The 26,889-nt window shown below is 35.9% G+C and overlaps 1 protein-coding gene across 1 annotated transcript in view; it reads right to left on the reverse strand.

The window, feature by feature from the left end:
* The window catches only part of LOC131429116 (uncharacterized), a 74,183-nt gene extending 47,554 nt beyond the window's left edge, over positions 1 to 26,629 (reverse strand). Inside the window, exon 1 of the mRNA XM_058593162.1 lies at positions 26,595 to 26,629. Within this exon, the coding sequence (XP_058449145.1) occupies positions 26,595 to 26,629 (35 nt within the window). The remainder of the gene's footprint in view (positions 1 to 26,594) is intronic.
* Between the last annotated feature and the right edge of the window lie 260 nt (positions 26,630 to 26,889).

The raw sequence follows: 26,889 nt of genomic DNA on the forward strand, positions 1-26,889 counted from the left end.
CTCTAGAAAATTTCAAATAATTTCAAGACCTTTTGTTTGAATCTTAGTTTATAGAAATCAGTCAAGCGGTTTCCGAGAAAATTAAGTGCGAATTTTATACTTAATTTCCACATATTACCCTATAACTCCGGAACCGGAAGTCATCGGATCCAAATAAAATTCAATAGCCGGATATGGAATTATAAGACCTTTCATTTGAATCTAAGTTTGTGAAAATCGGTTTAGCCATCTCTAAAAAAAAAGTGAGTGCATATTTTTGGTGCATATCATCTTCCATCTCCAGAACCGGAAATCATATCGGGATGAATTCCAATAGCAGGGTATGGAACCATAAGAACTTTCATTTGAACCTAAGTTTGGGAAAATCGGTTCAACCATCTCCGAGAAAGTGAGTGCATATTTTTGTTTCATGCATACATACATACACACACATACACACACAGACATTTGCTCAGTTTGTCGAGCTGAGTCGAATGGTATATGACATTCGGCCCTACGCGCCTCGGTTGAAAAGTCGGTTTTCACAGTGATTGCATAGCCTTTCTATATGAAAAAGGCATAGAGAAATGTAATATCAAGGTTTTGCTTAAGGATGGTGCTTTGCAAACATTCGAAAACTAGTGAAACAAAACTGGAGCTGAAAAAATAGTACGATTGCATAGAAAAAATCGGTTGTTCAAAACTTGATGATTTAAGTGAAAAGGAAAAGGTGGGCATTTGGTATGTGAGACGAAATTTAATAATACAAATTTTCTAAATCGTAAGTCATTAGTAGTTTTTCTTCTCTTTAAAAATTGAAAAAAATCGATAATCGCTTTAATTTTGGGTACTAAATATGTGTGAGTCGTTTTTATCGAATACACCCTTTAACATATACATTTCGTTGATGGATGATGTTTCCAAATCATGTCTAAATCACTTTGTATAAACTGATACTGATCTGGATTCTCCAATGGTCGTTAATTTCTGCTGCCAATACCGACAGTGCAACATGTGGAATTTCTTTCTGTTTATTCTCCTGATCAGCTCGGTATGCCCAGTGTTTTCGTATGCGTTCGTTCCGCAGAATTATAAATGACTCATTATGGTCTATTATTCAAATGATCTCGTAATAACAGCTTTTTTCGACCGGAAAGGTGTAGAATTAAATAATCAACAACGAATCACAATATTACACCCTGTCGCTCTCAGACGGATTAACATTGTAAAGCTCTGAAACGCGAAACACACAAAAGAAGCGCGAAAGTCAGTCAATGCGGTGATTTTCCGCATTTAATTACAAAGAAGGAAATTTAATTTACGTATTTACATGGTGCGATGCACTACTGCAGCTTTATGGTGTTCACATTTTATTTTTATTGCAAACCCCCCCGGTCGGAAGAAGCTTTTATGACTGCTCTGTTCTTTATGATTAGTGAAATGAGGAAGATCCGGTAACTTCTTTTCTTTGCGCACCCGTCCCAGGAGTTGGCCTTTGCGAGGCGCTTGAAAATCTGCCGCTGGCAGGTGGCGGAGGTTGGAACGCTTTCTCCGGAAATGCCTTGGATTTCAATTCGGTATGACATGAGGGATGCAACACCAGAATAGCTGATAGGATGTCACTGGAGTAGAAGAATTCATATAGTTCCGCGTACATGGTTCGGAGTGTGGAAATTTCGAAATACTAATCAGTACTCCGGGGTAATCGTATTTCAGTAGCTAGGATAGGTATGAATTATTGGATACGATGGCATTATCAGCGCACTCGGTGTATTCAATTAGCTTTCATTATCCTCAAACAATATCCGCACTCGTAAGAATGATTACGTCCTAGCGAGTATAGCCGAGGCCGTGCAGACATCGACTGGTCGAAATCTGACGCACGTTATCGCGTGGCTGCATAATGATGAATTAGTTATCGCGGACGGGCTTAGTAGGATGCACGGAAAGCCCATGAGGGGCTGCCGCCGACGCCTCGGCACCACTGTGGCACACTTGAAGGCTTAATTGTTCGATATTGTTGCAGTTCCTTCAGCTGTCGGGTAAATAAGTTGGAAGAAGAAACAAAAAATAGTGCGAAACTGGTAGTTTGAGCTCATTTCCCCATATTCAACGAACTATGCTGGCTGGTGACTTTATGGACAGTGAAAAGTGGTGGAAATGAGCCACGAGTAAATGAAATTGAAGTACTGGGAGTATGAACTATACACGCTACGACTGGTGTCTAACCCATGTTTGCGATTACATCATATTAGTTTTTAGTTTGCATTACGGTTAATGTGCTATCCGGTCGGATAGGTATTGAATAACTTGCAGCCACCGATTAGTTCGACAGGATTCAATACACATTGTTCCAAGTTTAAATGTTTATTTCTATTTCTTACTGGTTATTTACCAACAATTTGCAGTGAGTTGACTCGAGGAAAGTAGAATGATAAATTGCACTTATTTTAATGTTTGCGTTTTCCTGTTGAATAGGGTAATTGAAATATTTTGTCTGAGATTGAAACATTGATTTCCAAGATTCTCCATTGTATCGATGATCGGAACAAGCTCTTGATCAACTTAATATTTGTACTTAAGCCCTTGTAATCAATCTTATTTTTTATAAAAACAGAGCACCTTCGAATTCGAGCTTCTGAAGAATAGAACAAATCATATTTTTAGTAAATTAAAGCAAATAAAATTTTGGCAAGTGTTGCAAAATTTAATAAAAGAATCCACGTTCTGAAACAATTTAGCATTAGTGACCGCCCGTATGTTGCTACTCCGTTTTTGATCAGAACCAATAGAGCTAGCAAAATATTTTTCTGAAACAATGTGCTTGGGAATAGTACTTAGTTTAAATTATGTAAATAGCATTGATTCCTACATGCTGATCAATGATGATGGTTATAATATAATTATTATAAACCGTGGCGTCTTCTACTTTCATACCTACATGCATCACAGGAAGGGTTGGTTGTTTGGCAGTGAATTTCCAAATAATATTGTCAAGTTTTTATTGCTCTGGGTAGCCGGGTACCGAGAATACGTTAAAATTTTATCATGTTTTGTATTAATATGTGCTTCTTACTAAAATACAAAGTCTGAAACGACTACCTTCCGAAACTCGTAAAACTCTTGACATACGGCCTTCAGGAGGTTCACCATCAATTCATGCTTTTGATCTTTTGCGTTCTGTTTTTTCAAAAGAAATTCATAATACTGGCAGGATAGCATTCGATCACTATCAATCGAATAATAGCGTCTAACGCGATTCGAGGTAATGTCGATATCTACTGCCTAACCAAAGTAATAAATTACCAAATGGATCCTCTTCCAGTCTAAAGTATATTTACATACCGTCGCGTTAAACATGGTCGCAAGAAATATCTTTCCCGGATATAAACTGCACGCACCAGTTTGACTTTGAGTTTAACACAAAAAACAAACAATCTTCCATCTTCTGTCTTAACACAACGATCAAAATCTTTTTTTGCTATGTTTGAATCTGATAACGCCGATGGCGCTCCAATCGGTTGAAATAGTTGAATTTAGGGCGGTAAGTTATCACTGTCCGTCACTAGAACGTTTTTTAGTTTTGCGAATCAGCATTATGCAAAAAATAAAAAAAAATTCACTAATCAACGCATACTTGTCACCAAGGATGGCTTTTTTCGTATCAAAGAATGCTCACTCGCAACTCTTCCACGATTAAATCAGTGCCATCAAAGAGAATCAGAAATCATCGCAACAACAAGAAAACGGGCATGGTACATTTAACATAGAATAGACACTAGTGCGAGGGCGAATTTCTCTCGGTGAACCGTCTGAGAATCAACGGCTAGCACGCTGCTGTGGGGATTCTCTCTGAAGCAACAAACGGTCGCTTATTCTCGTTTCGCGATCCGATTCTGTATGGGCAGTGGATAATTGCGATAGAATCATTTTACTATTGCCGTTTATTCTAACTATGTGCTTATAACCTTTGTATAATTTGTGTCTATGAAAATGTATGTGAATGCTCCACACAAGGGTTTTTTAAATATTGCAACCTAGTATGAGAATCATCAAGTCGAATCATCGATTCGATTTTCTGCGATAATTGTCAACTTGCGATTCTCTCTTGGTAAATTCCACACAGCGGCGATCATTATCAGACTGAAATTTTTTTTAAGGGCCATGAAATACTCAGAGTATGAAGTGGAGCGAAGAAATGTAGAAAAATTCTCTCGAGGTTCATGCATTGAGAGACTCGAATTCTTGTAGCATCTTCTACCGGATTGAAAATGTTGTATACAATATAGATAAAAATCGAGCAGCTTCTGTCAAATTTTCAGCAATCACTAACACTGCTTGTCACAAGTGTTGGGAAAATCATGATCAGAAACACTTCATCAGTTCATTCCACTATCCATCGGAACCCCGAAGTTCACAAGTGATTTTTTGTGTTAGCGAAACTTGATGACAAATTTTCACCCAAAGAAATATCGCTGAAAAGATAATCGAAAGAGAGATGAGTCTCCGATGATATTTTGATGCTAAATTTCCATTACACTTCAGTTCGATACCGTAGTGATTCGTGCAAGATTTAATTATTATATTGAGTGTGTGTGTCAAATAATATCACTAGATTTTCTCGGAGATGGCTCAACCGATTTTGACTTAGATTCAAATGAAAGGTCTCATCGTTCCATACGGAATTCCTGAATTTCATCCAGATCCTACTTCCGGTTCCGGAGTTATAGGGTAAAGTGTGTTCAATATTGTACACCGTCACTTAAACCGGCGGAACAAAACACGTAAAAAATTTCTAAACTGGTCTCAAAACTACACATATCGATAGTCATTATCAGTAGGCAACTAAACAAATCGATGCCGGCTATCCTGGTTCCCGGTATCCGGTTCCAGAAGCAACGGAACTAGTGGTCATATATACCAAAATTGATCTCATTCACTTTTCTCAGCGATGGTTTGACCGCACGGAACCACCCGCAATCCCATTTCAACCAGAATAGTAGTCAATTAGTGAGGACATATACCTTTCAATTTCAACAAATATTTTAGTTGAAATAACTGGCGTTGTTATTGAAACAAAATTCTGTTAGTTGAAAAATAAATAGGTTTTATTTGTTTTAGACATTGAAAATAGTTGAATCAACTCGAACAATGTTATTCATTTGCGAAAATAATCAAAATATACTTACTGATACACGTCATGATCTATTTGAAATAAGTTCGGTATGTTGAGATTCATGAAATAAATATCGTTGTTAAAATATAAACAGTATTTTATATTGACATGTAATATCATTAGGGCTGGGAAAACCACCGATCACTGCTGATTTTAAGTGATCTTAACCAAGGAATAAATTATCATTACGAAATCAGAACTGATCAGATTTCTAAGAGAATTTAATTTTTGTATGATCATGATCATGTTAAGTCGAGATCAGTAAAGATCTAAATTCTAAAAAAATATTTCTGATTCGATCGGAAATGATTGATGTAGAAAAACGTTTTTAATCAGCAAAAGTGCCCGGAGGGGCGAGTAAATTAGCGAAATTATTAAATTTAAATAAAATGAGTATTGAAAGATGAGGCCTTCAAACGGTTGAACTAAAGTTATGCACTGATAATTTTAGTCGATTTATAGGAGCTTGTGTGCATTAACCGCTGGGAATTGGAATTTTGCGACGGCAATTCAAACGCGCCATTCAATCGCAGCGCGTTCTGTGTGTTTGAAACCCTTCGCTCCTGTTACTTTTATAAATTAAATTCATGTCAAAAAGCGTTTTATTACTAATGCATGAATATCATCATCGGTATCAAACAACTGGAAGTAAAACAGTCTGCTGGAAGTAAATCAATGATCGAATTTGAAGTATAAAATTTTTGCGCATACCTGAAAGATGACGAGATGATCATTCATTAACATTTTCTAATTTGTCATAAAATATTTTTCATCTTAAACAAGGTTAACTTTATCACAGCACCGCTGTTAGATAAACACTTGTTATGGAATCATAAATTTCTCAAATCAGCATTTGACAGCATTCAAAACAACATATTTTTCAACTACTTGAATATATGCAAATCAAAAACCATATTGGCTGAATCAAAAAGAAATTAGTTAAATCAACTATCGCAAAAATCAAAAACTGCGATATCGCAATCTTATGATCAAAGGATTCTCCGTGCGATTTCCTCAAACTTAGATTCAAATGAAAGGTCTCACTTTCCCATACGGAATTCCTGAATTTTATCTGGATCCGACGTCCGGTTACGGAGTTATAGAGTAAAGTGTGTTGAATATTGTACACCGTCACTTAAACCGGCGGAGCAAAAAACGTGAACAATGTTGTAAACTGGACTCAAACCATTGTTGCTCGAATATCAAAAATACAACGAATGTCAATGATAATCGCTCGCTTCCCTTCGCCTTTGTTCGATAATCGTTCTGGTATTCGGACTTGTCCGTAAATTCGGGCGCGAACGAAGCCGACGCTGCTTCGTTACTCGCACGAATATCTATTCCTTGCAGTTGTTATTCGCATTGGACATATTCCCGAATGACTTAACGCGAATATGGAACGAATATTCATACAGCGATCATCGCCAAACCTAATTCGCGATGATCGTTCGTGCTGTCTTTGAAACAAGCAAATTAAGATGTTTCCCCCCGCACTATTACCATAGTCTTATGTGTATGTGATGAATAATATTCCAGCATTCTCCCATTGCTGCTACCCAACAAGATAAGATGAATTTATTAGATGAAGAATGCTTCGCGAAGAATGGAATCCAACGATCTTCGCCGTGACGCTGTTCGATCTAACTCAAAGAATAAAATAAATGAACGAATGACAAACGAATGTATAAAACGAACATGCACGATGTATACCAGCAGCGAAGAATGTATTAGTATATTCGGGTTCTCTACGATTATTGCTTATTCCTTTTGCACCCTTCTCTCTTTCGTGCAGTGAATAGTTCAACGTTGTTCGAGACTGGCATATTCGAAGGCAGTATAATCACAGCGAGGATGCGTGAATGAATTAGTTACACGAAGAATATTTGCAACATTGACTCAAACCTGTTATTCCCAATCTTAGGGTCAAATGAAAGGTCTTATGGTCCTACCAAAAATTACTGCATATTTTCGGATACAACAAATATTTAAATCGTCATTTAGAGTGCGATGGTAAAATTGTATAAAATCTTTAAAATGTGAATGCAAACTAGTACAGTTTGTGCGTCATGTTAGTTGGTGGCCGCACGAACCCACTTCGATTATACCGGTTCTCGGGTTCCGGTGCCGGAGGTGCATATAATCGTGAACCAACTTCGTTTTCATAAGGATGACATACGCGAGCAAAGCACTGTTTCATTCTGTATGTTATACTAGTTAATACACAAGCAATCCCTTGGTTTCTTTCAAAAATCGAAGAGAAAAATTCTGAATAGAATACCACAATATTATACATGAGAAAGGAATCATTACACCACTAGGTGGGTTAAAACAGGTTTTTATTAAAGTTTTTATTACCATTACAATTATTATTAATCACAGCACTTCCACTTATCAAACACTTTACGCACACTGAACATTTTCAGGAAGGGTCAGTTTTTGTTTATCGGCGAATTTATTCATCGTGTATTCTGCAATAGGATGAGGTACATCGGCTATGAATATTTCGAAATTTTTCTTTTTTCCCAACACTGGTCACAGCTTATTACTCCGGATAACTGTTTTGATCAATTATTTTAATATAAGTTGTTAGATAAGCATTGTAAATAGGCTTTTTTGAGAGCAACACTTGGGCACCGCATCGTGATCGGGCACCGCATCCAGTGATGCCAACTCTCTTCCATAAAACACGTTTCGAAACAATTGGACCTAAACTAGATTTTATATGTAAATCTGATTCACAGTTTGTAATTCATTGCATCACAGTTTGATACGTTTACGTTCATCGGTCTCGGATTTGAAAGAAACAAAAGAGGTTTAATCCTTAATTTTACGTTTCGTCTTCGATTCATCAGTGCGTTAGCTATCTACGTCAGCCGGAACGTCATTGAATCTTATTGAAATCTGATATTTGCTAAATGATTTATACATAGTTTTAGGTTAACATTTTTAGTTTTTGAACTATATCTGTCACAATCTACCTTGAAACCAAAAAATCAATAAAAACTTAGGCTCAGAAATCAGATACCCTATGGTAATACCCAGAAAACAAACAATAAACATCTAAAATCTGTTTATTTTTAACGGAGATATGAATATTTATGACCAGGCAGCATTTTCTTGCAAAATGATGGAAATTTCAATTTTTATGTATATATATATATATATATATATATATATATATATATATATATATATATATATATATATATATATACTCAACACAATGGAACATGTTTCAGGAAATTGAATATTTTGAAATGTACATTAATTAATTGTTCAGTTTCATAGCATCTAAATGAGAGCGTGGGCATCCAAGAATTATCCGGAAAACAAATATTGTATACAATTGCTTTCATATAACCATTGAGTGCGGTATGTATTCGTAGTACTATTTACAAAAAAATTGACATACTGTGATAAGATCTGTAGAAGAACTTGCTCATCCAAAGCCTCCTCGGAAAAGGCCTTAATGTCTACCAACGTAACCGATGATCTATCCGAAAACTTCCTGGAGTTAAGGCCTTCAGATCTACTAGTGTAACAAAGCGCATTAACGAGCTTGTCGTTCTCGCCATATGCGATCAATAGAACAATTGTGATTTCTCTAGGCCATCCAAAAACTACCTGGAGCTCAGGCCCTATGATCTACCAATGTAACAAAGTATATTAACGAACTTATCAATCTCGGTCTGCTGAATGCTCGTATAGATCTGTTTATACTGAAGTTCTTGGACGACTGAGAATGTTCCGAGAAAAGATCAAAATACACAAGTAAGCAGCTATAAATAGACAAGTAAGCAATATATAGCTCTAAAAGTATGAATGACAAACAAAAATGTATTGTCGTTGCCGTTGTCGTTCTTGCTGTGACACAGTGTAGTCCCTAGGGACAATACTCCAAGTAGTTCTTGGATCTTAGAACATCTTTTAAGCATTTCCATAGCCTCAGAACATACTCAGAAGGTCCTCAGGCGCTGAAGTTTGGGACGTAGTAGGACTGTTCATGTTATTTACACTAAAATCAAACGAAATTTAAAAAAGCTTTTTTTACTTGAAAAATTTGAAATAACGCTGGTTGTGGTTCCAGTGTACATGATAAAGCGATGTTACAAAGTAAAGTCAAACACGATTTTTAATACTGTTGTATTCAGTTAATTCTAAGCATCAAAAAGCCTGTGTTTTGCCACGTTTCGATTTTGACACGGTTTGCACGATTTAAACTATTAGCAACTACAATTGCCGGAAGAACAGAATTTCGTACACATAGTCCACATGTGCTTCTCATATACCATTTCCTCAAACACATTAGTATCCAAGTGTAATGTGTTATTCCTCGTTTAGAAAGTATAATCTCCACCTATAGGTTTGATACTAACATCCGCTCGATTCTCTCGATCACCGTCCCTGTCCACCATCTTCATTGGAACTAACTAGATCTTTTTTTTTGTCACTAACTTTTTCGTTATCCCGTCTCTTCACCATCTCGATGGCAACTAATTAGATCTCTGTTGTTCTCAACCATTTTGTTTCCATGCCCCTTTTTTACCTCACTTTCCACAATAATTCCTTTTTTTTTCATTCTCTTCCGAAACATCACCATCACCGCCCACGGAAGACCGCTCCAGTCGAAGACCAGCATGCGGGCCTTCGTAGCCTGGAGGTGTTTCCCGCGGACCCACACGAACCGAAGGAAGCGGCCATAGATATTTAACAACGCCATCTGGAAGACTCTAAGCAGTGTGCCTGAGCTTAAGCATGTGTGTGAGCTTAAGCAGTGTGCCTAAAAATATATTATATTATTGAATAAAAAAAAGAATTTCGTACACACTATTTTGCTTTAACTCGCAATTTATTTAAAGTCATCTTTTTAAAGGTTTTTTTTTGTGTACAACATTATTCATAATTGTAATTATAATTATAATTGTCGATTCGCATGAAAATGAGAAACAAGAACCATGCATGATTTGTCGAGATAACCTAGGGTTTCTATTTGAAAGTATTATTTTTAACAACTCGAGTTTATTGCCTGGGGTTGCCAACATAGATACTTATCAACGTGTTACATTCAATACGCCGGCCGGTGCCGATCGCCAGCTGAAGGCTGGATCTGCCAAAGTTATTACATTATCTAAATATAGTATCCTAGTTTTAAGTTATTTGTTAATTAAAATTAGAAAAAGCCCTTGGCATCTTAGAGCTTAAGCAGTGTGCCTTAAAATATTATATAATAGAATAAAAAAAACTCGAGTTTATTTTGCCCGGTTTCCCTTCGGCACGATATGTATTCGTCATGTAAAAACAGATATGGATGTATTTCTTAATTTTTAATAATATGCTTAGTGCTCACAAAATCTATTGGGAAGTGTAAAAAATGTCCCTCACGAATTGTATCTGAAATGTATACTTGTATGTGCAATAAAAAGAATTGGAACATCCCAGAATTTTCTTAGTTTCTACTGTTGAAACTGTTTGATTTTGATAACTTAAGATACATAAGAATTGGAACTGAATTCTAAAACTGAACTTTTGAACTGAATTTAGAATTTGGATTCTGGTTTCCCTGAGTTAAGAACTCAGCTTAAGATTGAAAAATTAAAATCAGATTTTACCTCTAAAATACAAATTCTTAAGTTAGAACTGAGATTTTGGAACTGAACCCTAAGTCTTGATTCAGGGACTAAAATACTGGAACTGATTTCTTGATAGATTTTGGAATTGAATTTAGGCCCTAATTCTAGTTCGTATCCAGAATTCTGATTCAGAAATTCAACTTCTGAATTCTGGACCAAAATTTTAGCGACTTGTTGCTACCAGTTTACGATTTTATTGTATGACAAGCGACACTGTCAAAAACAGGTGTTAGTAGTGCGTGGAAATGATTAGGTTTTAACTATTAGATAGGGAGAAAATTAATCTCCTTGACCATCAAAATGCACAACAATTGCAAAAAACTTAATGGTACTTCATAATCAATTCATATGTAAAATGAAAAGTTGCGCACAAAAATATATCAAGACTGATGAGCAAAGGCCTGAATAAAACTATTTAATAGGTTTCTGGTTAGCTTGGAAAAATACGCCAAACAGTATACTTCCTGTTGATACTTGCAGCGTTACGGTTACAATGAATAACGTGCCAACACCTTGCACGCTTATGCTGCTATAAAGTAACATGATCTGAGGAGCCAGCACCAGCGTCGACAGTAAACGGCTGCTTCTGCAGTCATGCTATCTTACTTTGCTTTGAGCTCTATTCAGTATAGGGACCGTGCACGGTAACAAGTAGCGCCATTAGTGGCGAATAGGCGAAAAAACTCTACCATAGCTTTACACTGTTACCATATGTTCACGCTGAATAAAATAGTCAAAAACCTGTTTTAATACAACATAGTGGTGTAATGATCCTTTTCTCACATCAATCATATCCTCATATATAATACTGTGGTATACTATTAAAAATATTTCTCTCCGATTCTTAAAATAAACCAAAGAGATTGTTTGTGCATTAACTAGTATAACCTACAGAATGAAACAGTTCTCTGACATCGATGAGAAAACGAAGGGAGTTCCACTATTGTAGGTATTTCGGGCACTAGAACCCGAGAACGTATAATCGAAGTTGGTTCGTATGGCCATCAACTAACATGATTTTAATTGCAACCGAAAAATATGCTCAATTTTCGGTAGGAGCATAAGATCTTTCATTTGAACCTAAGATTAGGAATACCGGACCAAGTGTAAAAGTAAGTGAGATCCTTTTTTGAGTGTATGACTATTATCTGCCGTCGTTATTCGAAAACCGGGAATACTTTCGAGACCAATTTAGACAACTTTTTACTTTTTTCGTTTCGACTCTTCAAGTGACGGTACACAATTTTTAACACACTTTGTCCTATCATTCCGGAACCGAAAGTCGGATCCGGATGAAATTCAAGAATTCCGTGTAGAACCATGAGACCTTTCATTTGAATCTAAGATGGTCTACATCGATTAAGTCATTTTCGAGAAACACACACACAAAGATAGATTGCTCAGCTCGACGAACTGAGTGGAATGGCATATGACACTTGGCCAATTTTTACTAGTCGATTTTCAAGTGATTGTATAACCTTTCTATATGAGAAAGGCAAAACAGTTCAGCGTTTCAATAAAATGATTATTTGTTGCTAGCTTCGTGACTCGTATTTTCAATATACGTCAAACTGGCTACTCGTGAGATTGCTAGCATTTTTACGATTACAATTTGTTTTCTTCCTCCATTCTAAGAGTATGGACCATCCTCTGAATTATTTGAACTTTTAGTTAAAATTTGACAGTCGGGCAGTTATTTTTTATCGACTAGCTAAATTTATCTAAAACTGTGGCCTATTTCAAAGTTTGACGGATGGAAAGTTATTTGGGTTGCTATTTTGCTCTGAAAATAAAGTAATAGCAAGTGGTGTAATAATTGCATTTCAGCGAAAGTAAGAATAACTTCGAGAAAAACTTACTTCATTTAAAAAATATTTAAACTTTTTCTTTGGGTATTTTCTTTGAGTGAAAGTATAAAAAGAAATTACACAGAAGCAATTTTTACTAAAGGTCTGAAATAAGAATGTTTTAGCAAGATATTTTTCAGTGTTTCCGGTCAAGTCGATTAAAAAATCATTTAATGTGCTGAGAATATCGTTTGAGTGTTTGAATTTGAGTGAATATGACAAATATTAGACACAAATCCAACTGCAATGACAGAAAATGACGTGGCCGTATTTAGATACAGAATGAATAATTCGATTCAAAATTTAATAGTCAGTCGATGTTGAACAATCGTTTGCACCACACGCGAATAATTCCATAGGGTTCGGAAAAAAATCCGCGGAGAAAATACGCTAGAAAGTATTTTCAAACTCAGTTTACAAGTTTTGCTATGGTAGCCTTATTTTTTCCACTCGCCGTCTCGTGCGCTGTCGTCGCCGGCCACTAAACCACGCCCTCGTGCACGGTCCCTATAGCAAACTTTAGGCGGAGTAAACTACAATATTAGTGAAATAATTAAATAGTATGTTTCCCGCCTGCATCAATGAGTCCCTTTTGAATTGAACGATTGTTGTTCCTAATATTGTGATAATAACTTTTTTGTTTATTGTTTTAAGTTCTTTGCATTGTTTATTTCGTGTTTACCCTACTCTTAAAGAACGGCGTTACAATCACTGTAAAAACCGACTTTTCTATCGAATCTCAGAGGACCGAGTTCTTCGAGTTCTTAAAATGTATGTGTGTATATGTGACATGAATTTGAGCTAACTTTCGTTCAAGTTGGCCGATTTTAAGAAGCATTTCCACGTTCACGTGGATTTGGAGGGGTCCACTAGGAGATTGATAGTACCTATTAGTTCTCTCCGCACAGTACCAGCCTAGATGCCGTGTGGAATCCGGTGGAAAAAAAAATGAACCAAGAATAGATCCACTGGGTTCCTGCTTCCATGTCGTAAAAGGCGACAATTTCAGGAGTTTCTTTTTCCTTTCAGTTATCAGATATTTTCATCGTTTCACTTCTGATTACTCCATTTTACTAAATGATCTCTTCATTCAACCTATCAATTTCCGTCTAGCGTGCGCAAATCCGTTGATATTACAAAGTTAATAACAGAGATAACATATATCGGTATATTGAATACATAGTAAAAAATACTTGATATTAATATATTTAAACAATAAATTAATATTTTTCTCGGTAGTCGGCTGCCCAGATCAACCAATATAACCAATTAATAATTTAAATAAATATTTTGCGAAAATAATAAAGAATCAAGACGCGCGTGAAATCTGTTGACCTTTATTTGATGATTTAAAATGATTTTATAAAAACTGTTCAGAATATGTCAATGAAATGAATCAACTATTTTGTCTAAATCCTATTCACTTGTTTATTTTGTATCACGTAATTTCATTTATAAAAAATAGGGAAGTTTTTATTCGTTACGCGATAGTATTACAAATTTTTCTTCAGTTTCCTCGAAAAAGAGCTGTGAATCAAAACCTTCCGGAACTTCAACATAGGATATTGTTGGAACGTTCACTCGGGAAGCCAGTGAGTTTAGTGGTGCATCCGAGTCGCGCGCGAATACTACCAATACTGAAATTTTTTCTAACAAATATCCTTCTCCCGTGACACTTGCAAAGTGTGCAGAAGTATATACGGCCTCTAGTAACAACAAGTGTTGGACTAACATCTCTTCCCATTCCCTAGACGATCTACGTTCGGGTCTGGTCGGCGCTGGTACTGATCAATGAATTCTGGGATTACCAGAAAATGTACATTGAAGGACGATTTAATAGTCCCAGGTCGGATCATCTAGAAACTCCCTGTACAATTTCAGCTAATCCCGATCAGTAACGGAGTAGCAACCAGGGGTGGTCGCTCAAGCTCAAGCTCATTTCCACGTCCACGTGGATTTGGTATCCGTTTCCAGAATGTACCTTCAAGTTGCCAGAAGTACCATGCGTACACTTAAGCAGCGAGTTTATTCTGTACTTCTGGTGGCACAATAAAATTAATTATATAAACCATTTATGTCGTTTTCGCTTGAGAAAACTGAAACTAGAGCTAGAGTAATTTCATCAAACAAACTCTTTTCATGAAATTGTGTTTGACTCGCACTTTGCAAATGGGGTAACGGCTCTTTATTTCATAGTTACTCAAATTATTTCATATTTCTGCTTAATTCGCCTATCTCCACATTGAGATCCGATTCGCATTTCTTTAAAATTAAACTAATATTGAAAAAAACCTATTTTAATCCACCTAGTGGTGTTATGATGCCTCTCTCATATTACTTATATTTCCAAAAATATCACTAGAGAGTCTGCCAAGCAATTTTTTCTTGAGTAAAATAAAAAAAACATTTATTTTTAGTGCGAACTAACATAACTTTTTCAATTAAATTATAATTTTTTTCTTTATTTTGCATAGTCACAATAAATGATTATACACAGCCGAAGTCAGTTCGTTTAATAAGTAACTAATATAGTCTACAAATTGAATCAGTTTTGAGCCAAATCAAGAAGAATTTTACCCTTTTTTGCATCGTTGCTCCAAACAACGGTGTGCAATTTTAAACATACTTTACTCTATGAACATTACCCCTTATTTTATGAGTGCCATTATTTGACACATACTCACACACATACATGCACACACAGATATTGCTCAGCTCGATGAACTGTTTCCAATTACACAGAACACATAGCCCTCCAGGCTAATTTTCACTAGTCAATTCCTCAAGTGATAACATAAACTTTTTTCATGAGAAATGCAATAAGTGTACTTTTATGGAAAAGCGTCATTATCATGATTTTGTAATAACACTAACAAGTAGGTACAAATTGAATAAAAGATTTACAAATTTACATCTATTTTTAACTGAAAAATATTGATTTAAATGTGGCAACCCTGCACGCTGTACGAAATTGAAAACAGCACGCGCAAACGGAGCAAAGCCGCACGTATGCGTACGCGTATCAGTTTTGTATCGTCATTTTGAATGACGATTTACGAGGTCTGTTCAAAAAGTACCCGGAATTCTCATTTTTCTAAAACAATATTTATTTATTCGTCTACATCTATATGGTCCCCTTCAAAGTAATCCCCCCTACATATAATACACTTATGCCAGCGTTTTTTCCAGTCTTCGAAACACCCCTGATAGTCACTTTTTGTAATGCTCTGTAGCACTCTTAGCGATTCTGCCTTTATCTCTTCAATCGATGAAAAACGCTGTCCTTTCATGGGTCTCTTCAACTTTGGGAACAGGAAAAAATCACACGGAGCGATATCTGGTGAATAAGGAGGTTGAGGCATGATTAAAGTCTGTTTTGCGTTTGTTTTTTTTGATCAAAATTCAGCAGTTTTGGAACGAATTTTGATGCCACTCGTTTCATGCCCAAAACATTTGAAAAAATATGATGGCATGAGCCAACTGATATGCCAGCTTCATCAGCAACTTCTCTAATAGTGATTCGGCGATCATCCATAATCATTTTATCCACTTTTCCCACATTTTCATCGATTATTGACGTGCTGGGTCGACCGGAGCGTTCGTCGTCTTCAACGTCTTCGCGGCCATCTCGGAAACGCTTATACCACTCGTAAACACTTGTTTTTTTTCATAGCAGACTCACCGTAGGCTCTCTGTAACATTTCGCACACTTGGTTACACTTTATTTCATTTTTCACGCAAAATTTAATACAAATTCTTTGACTCTTCAATTCTTCCATTGTTTAAACTAACAAAAATCGTCGAGCTCAAAAAAAACACGTCTACACCAGCCGCTACAAGACAGAATGTAAACAATGAATACAGCTGAAAATTTCACCATACATTAGGGACATATGTACCAACACAATAAAAAAATTTTTGATCACCGGACTCTCCAGACGCGAGCAATTAAAAAATTCCGGGAACTTTTTGAACAGACCTCGTAAATGTTTTGAAACTCATCGCTCTATAATTTTTAAACCGGATGGCGGATGTGGATGAAATTGCACAGTATATTGAAAGACAATAAGAGCTTCAATTTGAAATATGATTCGTGAAAATCGTCTTAGCCGTTGGTGAGAAATCGAAGTGAGTTCCGTTTTTGGAGCTTTTCTTCACTATTATCGGTGCTTTCGGAAGCGAAAACCGCTTTATATATAGTTATAGTTTTATATATATTTATTCAAGCCTTTTTTAAATTACCATTATTTATTCATTTAAGCATTATCCTATTCACCACAGAAATCTTCTTTTTTTAGAGAGCGGCATCGTCATACTGGTAGATGATGCCATAAAAACTCGCTGCCTCTCAATGCATGAACCGTGAGAGAATTTTTCTACATTTCTTCGCTCCATCTCATACTCTGAGTATTTTACGGCCCTTACAAAAATAGATACAGTTTTGCAAAGTTTTTTTTTGCGCTGTATGCAATTTACCAGAGAATCGCAAGTTAACAATTATCGCAAAATATCGAACCTATTAAGAATGTAAAAATATTAGATGCACAGTCGTTTAACCACATACTTGACAGCGTTTTGTGAAATAGTGATCATGTTTTAAGACGAATCAATTAGTTCAGAATCAATTCAGATAAACATGACAAACTGTAAAACTTCCTCAATTCCTCCTGTTTCCTAGATTGGAAAGTGAATTTATTTTTTAGTAGGAAACCGATCACTGAAGGATTTGAAACCATTTTTTAGTGGGAAAGTGTGACAAATGTCATTGAACCTAGGTTGGAACCTAGCTTCCAACAAATAGTTTGAAAGCAGCTAGGATTGCATTAAGCAAAAACGACATTAGTGAACACTAAAATTACAACGTTGTGTAATTCAGTTATTGCAGCACAATCTTGAAGATTTTGATATTGAGTGGTAAAAGATGGAAGTTTTGAACATCATTTTTACATAACTCAAAGATAAACCAGGAAACGGCAGAAATATTGCGATAGCATTTAAATGAAGCATTCTTTAAAAAGTTCTACACATATAGAAATATTTTGTGAATTTACATCAATTTTCGTGCACATATTTGGAACAGGCAGTTCAATGGAAAGTTACTTCACAGTTGTTCATTTTTTAATATACTTTTAAAGTAAAACTAAGCGTTTCTTGAAATATACCGTATTGTTCATTGAAAAATCAATGCATTACAAACTAATTTAACATCATTCATGGTTCTAAATCAGATTTTCGATTCAACTGATGTATATTTCATAATACTATTGATTTGCATGTCGTGTAAAATTCATTATTTTTTTCTGTATAACAATAAAAAATTTCAGACTGCCTGTGTTATAACTTTCGAAATATGAACTACTTTAAATTGTCGCACTTTATTCGATTTTGCGTTATTTCTTATTGATAAGGTTTGTTCGCGACAAAATATCGCAGATTTAATTTGGAATAAAACAAATTTCCTGTTGGTTCAATCCAAAATGCATTTTTTATTAATTTAATTGTGCATTGGTTAATTAGGTTTCGTGAAGAAACTACAAACTTCCGAGTTTACTCCAGCCATTAAGGTCATCGATTACAAATATATAAATATCCACAATGCCCATTTCGTAGGTATTCCAGAGTCAATCAGTTACATAAAATGAATCAACAGGAGAAACAAAACGACTCTAATGGGCCAAATTAGTCTTGGTTGAAGTTTATGTTTGATTATTACGTAATTCCGATTCTTACATTGGCCGAGGAAAATTATTTCGTATAAGTTCACTTGCGTGTCTTGGCCAAAACAAAACTCGCCACTACAGTCTCGGTGACTGGAAAAAAATACAATACAGTGTAGTGAGCAATACAGCGTAATGAACAATAAGCCGGCTTCGAAATGAGCAAAGCCAAGGAACAGAAAGCTCTGATGCAGTATTCGATCTTCAACAAGTGATTCAGTTAAAGAAAACAAATGCACCATGAATAAGGTGGAAGAGCTGCAGTTGAACAAATCAAAAATGCAATATACATACATTTTTTTCTCAAACACGAATTAGAGGTAGTCAGCACGAGCCGTCATTGGTATGCTCCCCAAACAAGAACACGATTATTCGAAATTTGAAGTGCAATAAAATCCTGAGGGGTGCTTTGGAAGGCTATAACTATGAACAATTCCAATATCCTGGTAGTCAAATCGTGTCAAACGGGGGCATCGATCGAGGGCACGAATCAGGAAGGCCAGAGTTAGCTTTACAGGTTTGAATGGAAATCGAACCAGATCAGTCGATACACCAAAGTACGAATTTTTTATTCGAATGTGAAATCTGTACTTTTATACGTCAGGGAAACATAGTGTGTATCAATGAAGAACACGAAGAAACTGCAGAAATTAATCAACCGATGTCTCCGGTATATGATTCGTGCCTAACAGCCCAACAACTGGGTCTCAAACACTGAACTTCATCTTTTGTATAATCAGAAATCGATAGAAGCTAAACTCCTGAAACGCAAGTGGATGTGATTCGGCCACACACATTTAACAAGAGTGGAAACGAGAACAAGCACTGCACAGTGCTTCAAAAGCGCAATTTCACGCTCTTAATTGATAACTCATAGAAACGTGGTTTTTGAGGTACAGTAACACATGGATCAATAGGTTCCGAGACTAACAATGGAAACAACATTTTTTTTGCAAATTTTTTTTTTTTATACATCAACATAATCACCTTTTAGGGTGATACAATGGTTCCAACGTTTTTCCAATTTTTCAATACCATGTTTATAAAAAAATGTATCTTTCGCTTCAAAATAAGCTTCAGTTTCAGCGATGACCTCCTCATTTGAGACAAATCTTTTTCCCTGGAGCATTTTTTTAGGATCAGCAAAAAGCCAGTAGTCACTGGGGGCTAAATCTGGCGAGTATGGGGGGTGGGGAAGCAGATCAAAGCCCAATTCGTTCAATTTCGCCATTGTTTTCATCGACTTGTGGCAGGGTGCATTTTGTTCCATCGAAAGCAATCGCAGCACCCACTTGGAAAAAACCTTTTTCATGCTCAATTTTTCATGAAGGATAGTAAATACACTTCTAAATGATATCTGTGTCATCTCAGCAATCTCACGGAGCTTCACTTTACGATCTTTCATTATTATTTTTGTCACTTCACTCACATTTTCCGGTGTAACGGCTTCCACAGGTCTACCCGAGCGTTCCGCGTCATTTGTGTCGGTACGACCACGTTTAAACTCGGCGAACTACCGACAAATCGTTGCTTTTGATGGACAAGAGTCCGGATAACATTTTTCAATCCATTGTTTCGCTTGCACGGTGTTTTTGCCCATTAAAAAACAATGTTTTATCAAGGTCGTCAAATGGTGAGATAACTAAGTCCTCACAAGTCCCTATCTCATGCCTCCCCGAGCGTCTATGATGACATTTGGTCAATAGAACGGCGTCGACTGGGTGCTATCGCCTTCTGCGTTAGTAGCAGAATGAGAGGGTGCGAAATGGCTTGTAGGTTGAAGCCCATCCTAAAGTGCAGTGTTTATCATAGTATATTACAACATATAATTGTGTTGTTTATTACATCATGTATTAATATTATTATTTTTATTATTATTATTATTATTAGAAGAGCGTAACTTACACTGCGACATTACCTGTTATATTGTATCATAGCATATTATTTCATATATTATCGTCTTACACTATTTTATGTTATTATATACTATGTTGTATGGTATTATACTGCATTGCATTATATCATATTATATTGTATTATATTGTATTATATTTTATTATATTATATAATATTATATTATATTGTATTCTATTGTATTATGTTATATTGTATTGCATTATGTTGTATTATATTATATTATATTATAGGGTTTATTATGAGTAGTACTACGTACCTCTGCGCAAAATATGAATTTGTTTTCCTTGTAAGTTATCATTTTTAAAGTAATCTTTTAACTAAATATCAAGGTAGTCACAAGGTGAGCTTGGTCCTCACTGGTTCCTGTTTCATGCCTACACGTGTGTCTGTGGTGACAAATGGTCGATGGAATGCGTTGATGGCAGAATGAGAGGATGAGAAATGACATATAAATTCAAGTAATATAATATCATAGCATATCGCAACATATCATTTTATTCATTCTATTATTTATTATATAATTCATTGTACTATATTATGTTGTTTTTTATTATTATTTTCATTATTATATTTATTGTTATTATTATTAATTTGTCATCAATAATAATAACATATATTATTTTTATAGATGTGGATATTATTTATATTATTAGAAGAGAAATATTCTACTTCGTGCAGTATTGCGAAGATAGAAGAGCATAACTGACACTACATTAACTGTTATTTTATATCATTGTATTATATTATATTAAATTAAAATATATTATATTATATTATGTTATATTATATTATTTTGTAATCTATTATATCATTTTATGTTATATTAATTTCATTACACTATGTTTCATTGTATTTATCAATATAAAACATTTTGCACGGGGCGTAAAGGGGAGGGAGCATCAGGGCATCGGACGAATTGATGACTGGACGAGGGATTGTGGATAGCCAGCCCAAGTCACTTGAAGGAAACTTGTTTCCTTCTGAAGGTTTGAAATGAGTCTGACGCGCCCTTCTCAAACAAACCATCAGGCGGGTTCAAGCATGTATAGCGAAATGCTTCATCCATGCAGTGGATATTATGGTTGGAAGAGCATCTTTTATTCCCGCGGAATACGAGTAAGTGACTCTACTTACGTATCCGCCCAACCCTTTTTGTTCGCTTTTCGGTAACAGCTATAGTAAGAAGGTGAATGGATGAGTCATATCGGGGCTACTGTAAGTCTATCCGCATCCACTGGCAAGTCCTTGAACTGATGGTGGCTTCACTTCACATCACATCACATCACATTAAAAAACAATGTTTTATCAAAACACGAAACTCGGTTTTTTTCATTTTTTAAACAAACTACAAAACGACTTTACTCCAACCTCGATAACTCAGCTGTTTCTGGTCGGATCGACTTAAAATTTTGACCCGTTTCAAGCAAAGGTTAGTACTCTAGAAAGACGTGGTTATTGGTTTACTACGAGCACCATCTCTGCTTTAGTCTCGGGACTTATTGATCCATGTGTTATTTGCAGCAAAGTTGCTCATAATGATAGACGCCATTAAAAGTGAGATAACAATATTATTTTTGCTCAGGGTCAACTTAAGTGCTAAGTTACTTCGACAAAGTTGTTTAGAAAGTCATTTCAAACAAATTTGCTGAAGGTACTATTTCTGTAACTTGAGTGTAATTCATTATATAGTGTATTTTATGAAAAGGGTGTCTTAAACCCAGTTTTTGTAAAAAAAAAAACACATATATTTTTAATATAATTGAGTTTTTCATGTTCTACAAAGTTTTTTATCATTAAAAAATAAACAACTTTTTCAAACATATTATGCTGCTATCATTTCAGTTTAATGAAATATATCCATTTTTCATGAATTTTTTACAAAATTTCAACTTGTCTATCATCAAAAGGCGCAGAAAGGCGAAGATGAGACTACTTACACATTAAACCACTTCAAAATAGCTTTCATACTGTGGTTAAATAACTCGTCTGCAGGTGAGATATGTTCTTTTCAAATACCCTTGTTCTGGACATTTGCAATGATAAGGTTACTTGTAAAGGGTGATTTTTTAAGAGCTTGAGAACTTTTTTAAACAATAAAACGCATAAAATTTGCAAAATCTCATCGGTTCTTTATTTTAAACGTTAGATTGGTACATGACATTTACTTTTTGAAGATAATTTCATTTAAATGTTGACCGCGGCTGCGTCTTAGGTGGTCCATTCGGAAAATCCGCTTTTTTATCGACAAATCTTGTTCAGCGATGAGGCTCATTTCTGGTTGAATGGCTACGTAAATAAGCAAAATTGCCGCATTTGGAGTGAAGAGCAACCAGAAGCCGTTCAAGAACTGCCCATGCATCCCGAAAAATGCACTGTTTGGTGTGGTTTGTACGCTGGTGGAATCATTGGACCGTATTTTTTCAAAGATGCTGTTGGACGCAACGTTACAGTGAATGGCGATCGCTATCGTTCGATGCTAACAAACTTTTTGTTGCCAAAAATGGAAGAACTGAACTTGGTTGACATGTGGTTTCAACAAGATGGCGCTACATGCCACACAGCTCGCGATTCTATGGCCATTTTGAGGGAAAACTTCGGAGAACAATTCATCTCAAGAAATGGACCGGTAAGTTGGCCACCAAGATCATGCGATTTGACGCCTTTAGACTATTTTTTGTGGGGCTACGTCAAGTCTAAAGTCTACAGAAATAAGCCAGTAACTATTCCAGCTTTGGAAGACAACATTTCCGAAGAAATTCGGGCTATTCCGGCCGAAATGCTCGAAAAAGTTGCCCAAAATTGGACTTTCCGAATGGACCACCTAAGACGCAGCCGCGGTCAACATTTAAATGAAATTATCTTCAAAAAGTAAATGTCATGTACCAATCTAACGTTTAAAATAAAGAACCGATGAGATTTTGCAAATTTTATGCGTTTTATTGTTTAAAAAAGTTCTCAAGCTCTTAAAAAATCACCCTTTATATCAGATCAGATTTCAGTGTATATTCGTTACCATGGTAACTCTCACAATAAATTATTTTTATAGACATCGAGTTCTACAAATAGAAAAGTTTAGTAATCATTACAACCGTTTTTTGAAAGTAACTGTCAGACATTTTTTGAAAGTGAGATAAGAAGCCACGACTTCGAAAAAAGCAATCATCATGTCGAATTACGTTATGTCGTTTTTTGGTAAGTTTTTCTATAGAAAAGCTCTGCGGATAAATATTCTCTGTTCATCAATTAAAGTGGAGATCGATAAACGCTTGCTATATTGTACTGTTCACAATGATTAAGAAGTTTCTTTCATACAGATTTCGAGAGTATTACACACGCGAGCAATTCAGTTCACTTACGAATTGGGATCCCATGAATTGGTTATTAGTTTCATCGGACTCTTTGTTGGCAAATGTTCGTCAATGGCCAAAACAGTCCAAGAAGAATCTGTCGGACGATGCTAAGAGTCTTTAAGCTGGTTGAGAACATTGTCAACTATCATAAAATAAATACAAATAACTAAACAATGAGTTCTGATAATACTTTTCTTTACCAGAAGATGACATAACTTAATTCAATTTGATGATTGATTTTTTTCGAAAGTCGTGACAAAACAGTTAATAAACTATTCTATGTATAGACTTCAATGTGCAAAAAAAAATCATATTTTGTAGCAAGTACTATGGTAATGAATATATACTGAAATCTGATGTGACATACAATGAACCTTATCATTGCAAATGTCAAGGACAAGGATATTTGAAAAAAACATATCTCGCCTGCAGACGATCGCAGATGAGTAATTCAACCACGGTATGAAAGCTCTTTTGAAGTAGTTTAATATGTAAGTAGTCTCATCTGCACTTTTCTGCGCCTTTTGATGATAGACATGTAAAAATTTTGTAAAAAAATCTTGAAAAATGGCTCTGTTTCATTAAATTGAAATGATAGCAGCATAGTATGTTTGAGAAAGTTGTGTAGTTTTTAATGATAAAATACTTTGTGGAACATGAAAAACTCATATAAATTGAAAATATGTATGTTTTCTTACAAAAACTGGTTTTAGAACACCCTTTTTTACATTATATCATGAATTACACTCAAGTTACGGAAATAGTACCTTCAGCAAATTTGTTTGAAATGACTTTCTAAACAACTTTGTCGAAGTAACTTAGCACTTATGTTGACCCTGAGCAAAAATAATATTGTTATCTCACTTTTAGGGAGATTGATAACAAAAATGAAATTTTCCAAAAGATGGCGTCTATCATTCTGAGCAACTTTTCTAAAGATACTGTACCTCAAAAACCACGATCCTATGAGTTATCAATTAAGAGCGTGAAATTGGGCTTTTGAACCACTGTGCACTGGGATGAAATCCAGTAAAACATCGCAGTAGAGACCAACCAAGAGCTTCAATCACAAATACAAGCGAGTCGATGGTTATGTGCGCTAAAAAATCTGCTACAAAGACTCAAAAGGTCAAAATCCACAATATAATTCAAAGACTTAGCTTTGACATATGGTGGATCTGCAAAACATTGGGGCCAAATAATCAAATACTTGTAGGATGTTATTATCGATCTTTAGTTGTAACAATTGCCACTGGGGACGGGTATAGCGTGATGGAATAGTCGATGCCTTTCACGCAGCCCACTTGGGTTCAATTCCCAGCCCCGCATATAGGATCAGAAAACTTTTCTGGCCCGAAGAGGCGAATGACCTTAAGGTTAAAACCTCTATAATTGAAACAAAAAAAAACAATTGCCACACAATCCAACGAAAGCTATTGAGAAGCTTAAATTATAAATTGTTCAATCCTAGCTGACACTTCGACGACAGGAAAACAATCATCGAGCTCAATCGGATGACACCTTCGGCTCCAGATTGGTCCAAGGGCTCCTGTAGGATGGTAGGTTCTTCCAAATTTGGAAAGCAAACAGTTGGTGAAATTCACGTTAGGATATTAAAGATACTATGTCTCAATCTATTGTTCGATGTCAAAGCAGCAAAATTCAATTTATATCTTTTCGTTGAGGAACTTTTGCATAGAAATGAAACTAAAAACTCCCGTCTTGCAAAGGGTTAAATAAATGCAGCGATGACGATCGTGTATCCCAGGCTAGTATTTTAAGTAGGACACAGCTACGAAACCGGCTAGCGGCTTTACGATATCAACCGTTACACTTTCGATTTTTATTGTTATTATGTTTTCGCGAAGCATGTGCTCAGGTCCGGCGAAGATGTGGAGGAGACGCTACAGGAAAACGATAGAAAGCAAAGATTGAATTAACTTGTTATCTCATGATGCTTGTAGCCGATCGTGCCCGTCTCCGTCTGTTGGGTTTACATTAGCTGGTGGAAAAATCGGTTATGTCATAGCGGAAACACGATCGCAGTCACCAGTCACTGACCAAGGCCAAGGCTGAAAGCACCGGCCCAGTTCAATCTGAATCGTGGCGGTCGGCAGATTCCCCCCATGAATTTTTCTGAGTTGGGCACATAGCATTTTTTTTTCGATGATCACTATTGTTTGGTAGCGAAGAAGATGAAATGAGGAGGTTTGACGAGGCTTATTTATGACTCACACGTACGTGATATGGAGCACCGACTGAGAGACGCTGGACGGCATGAACGAGACTGTAGCAAGCTTTTCTTTTTATTTCAGTTAATTTGTTCGCGACTGCTGTGGGTGATGGGAATACCAAACAACGATCGATGATATTCTGATTGAGGATAGTTGGTTGCGTGATCGAATGACTGTGCGAAAACTTCGTAAATAAATTAATTCAGACCCCATATTCATCTGAGTTTGTATTTTTATAAGTGTGGAAAAAGTATTCCACTTGCACCTTACAAGCTCTTGAGCTATGATCGAAGTTTAGGAGTGTCTCCAAAAATAAATTTTACTAGTTCAACAGGTATGTAATGCAAGAAACTGCCCTCGAGCAAAATCAATTAATCTGTGTTCTCCTTTTTGCATATCTTGTTCCTTCACAAGTAATGCTGAACATTCATAATTTACATGTGATTTTAATTGGAATCGTTCAGACCCTTTAATTATTTATTCATAATCTATAGAAATATAGCTCTATCAGTCTTTGATGCTATAGTTCGTGCGACCCTACATACATATACTTCTTCTACTTAAACGCTCGAGCAGTTTATGAGACAACTGTCCTACTCCCCATCAGTTCGTTCGGCCACGTCAAATCTGAAGCATAATATTAGGATAAGATGTTAAAGCAAACATCTTCCAGATGACGATTACTGCCCTTCACTTAGTGAATGCAATTCTATTGAAGCATTGCAACATTTGTGACGCATTCACCTCGCCAACCTCGAGGCCTTGACGCGACCATCCATACTAGTCGGACCTCTCAGTTTGAGCGAATTCACATCGAAGCATTGTTGTATTGAAATGAGGAAAGGCAACTGTATGCAATTACAGCTCCGGTCATATTTGCTCTGGAAATTATACGTAATATATACGATATTTAATTAAACACACCGACTCGAACGGACCAGCAAACATTTGGATGTTCGATTCACGTTTTACTAATGAAATTTTTTCATTTCTACTTATTGGAACTATGCAGTTTTCTTTGATGGCTCTGCTATTTAAA

The sequence above is a fragment of the Malaya genurostris genome, chromosome 2, assembly GCF_030247185.1.
Source record: "Malaya genurostris strain Urasoe2022 chromosome 2, Malgen_1.1, whole genome shotgun sequence".
NCBI lineage: Eukaryota > Metazoa > Arthropoda > Insecta > Diptera > Culicidae > Malaya > Malaya genurostris.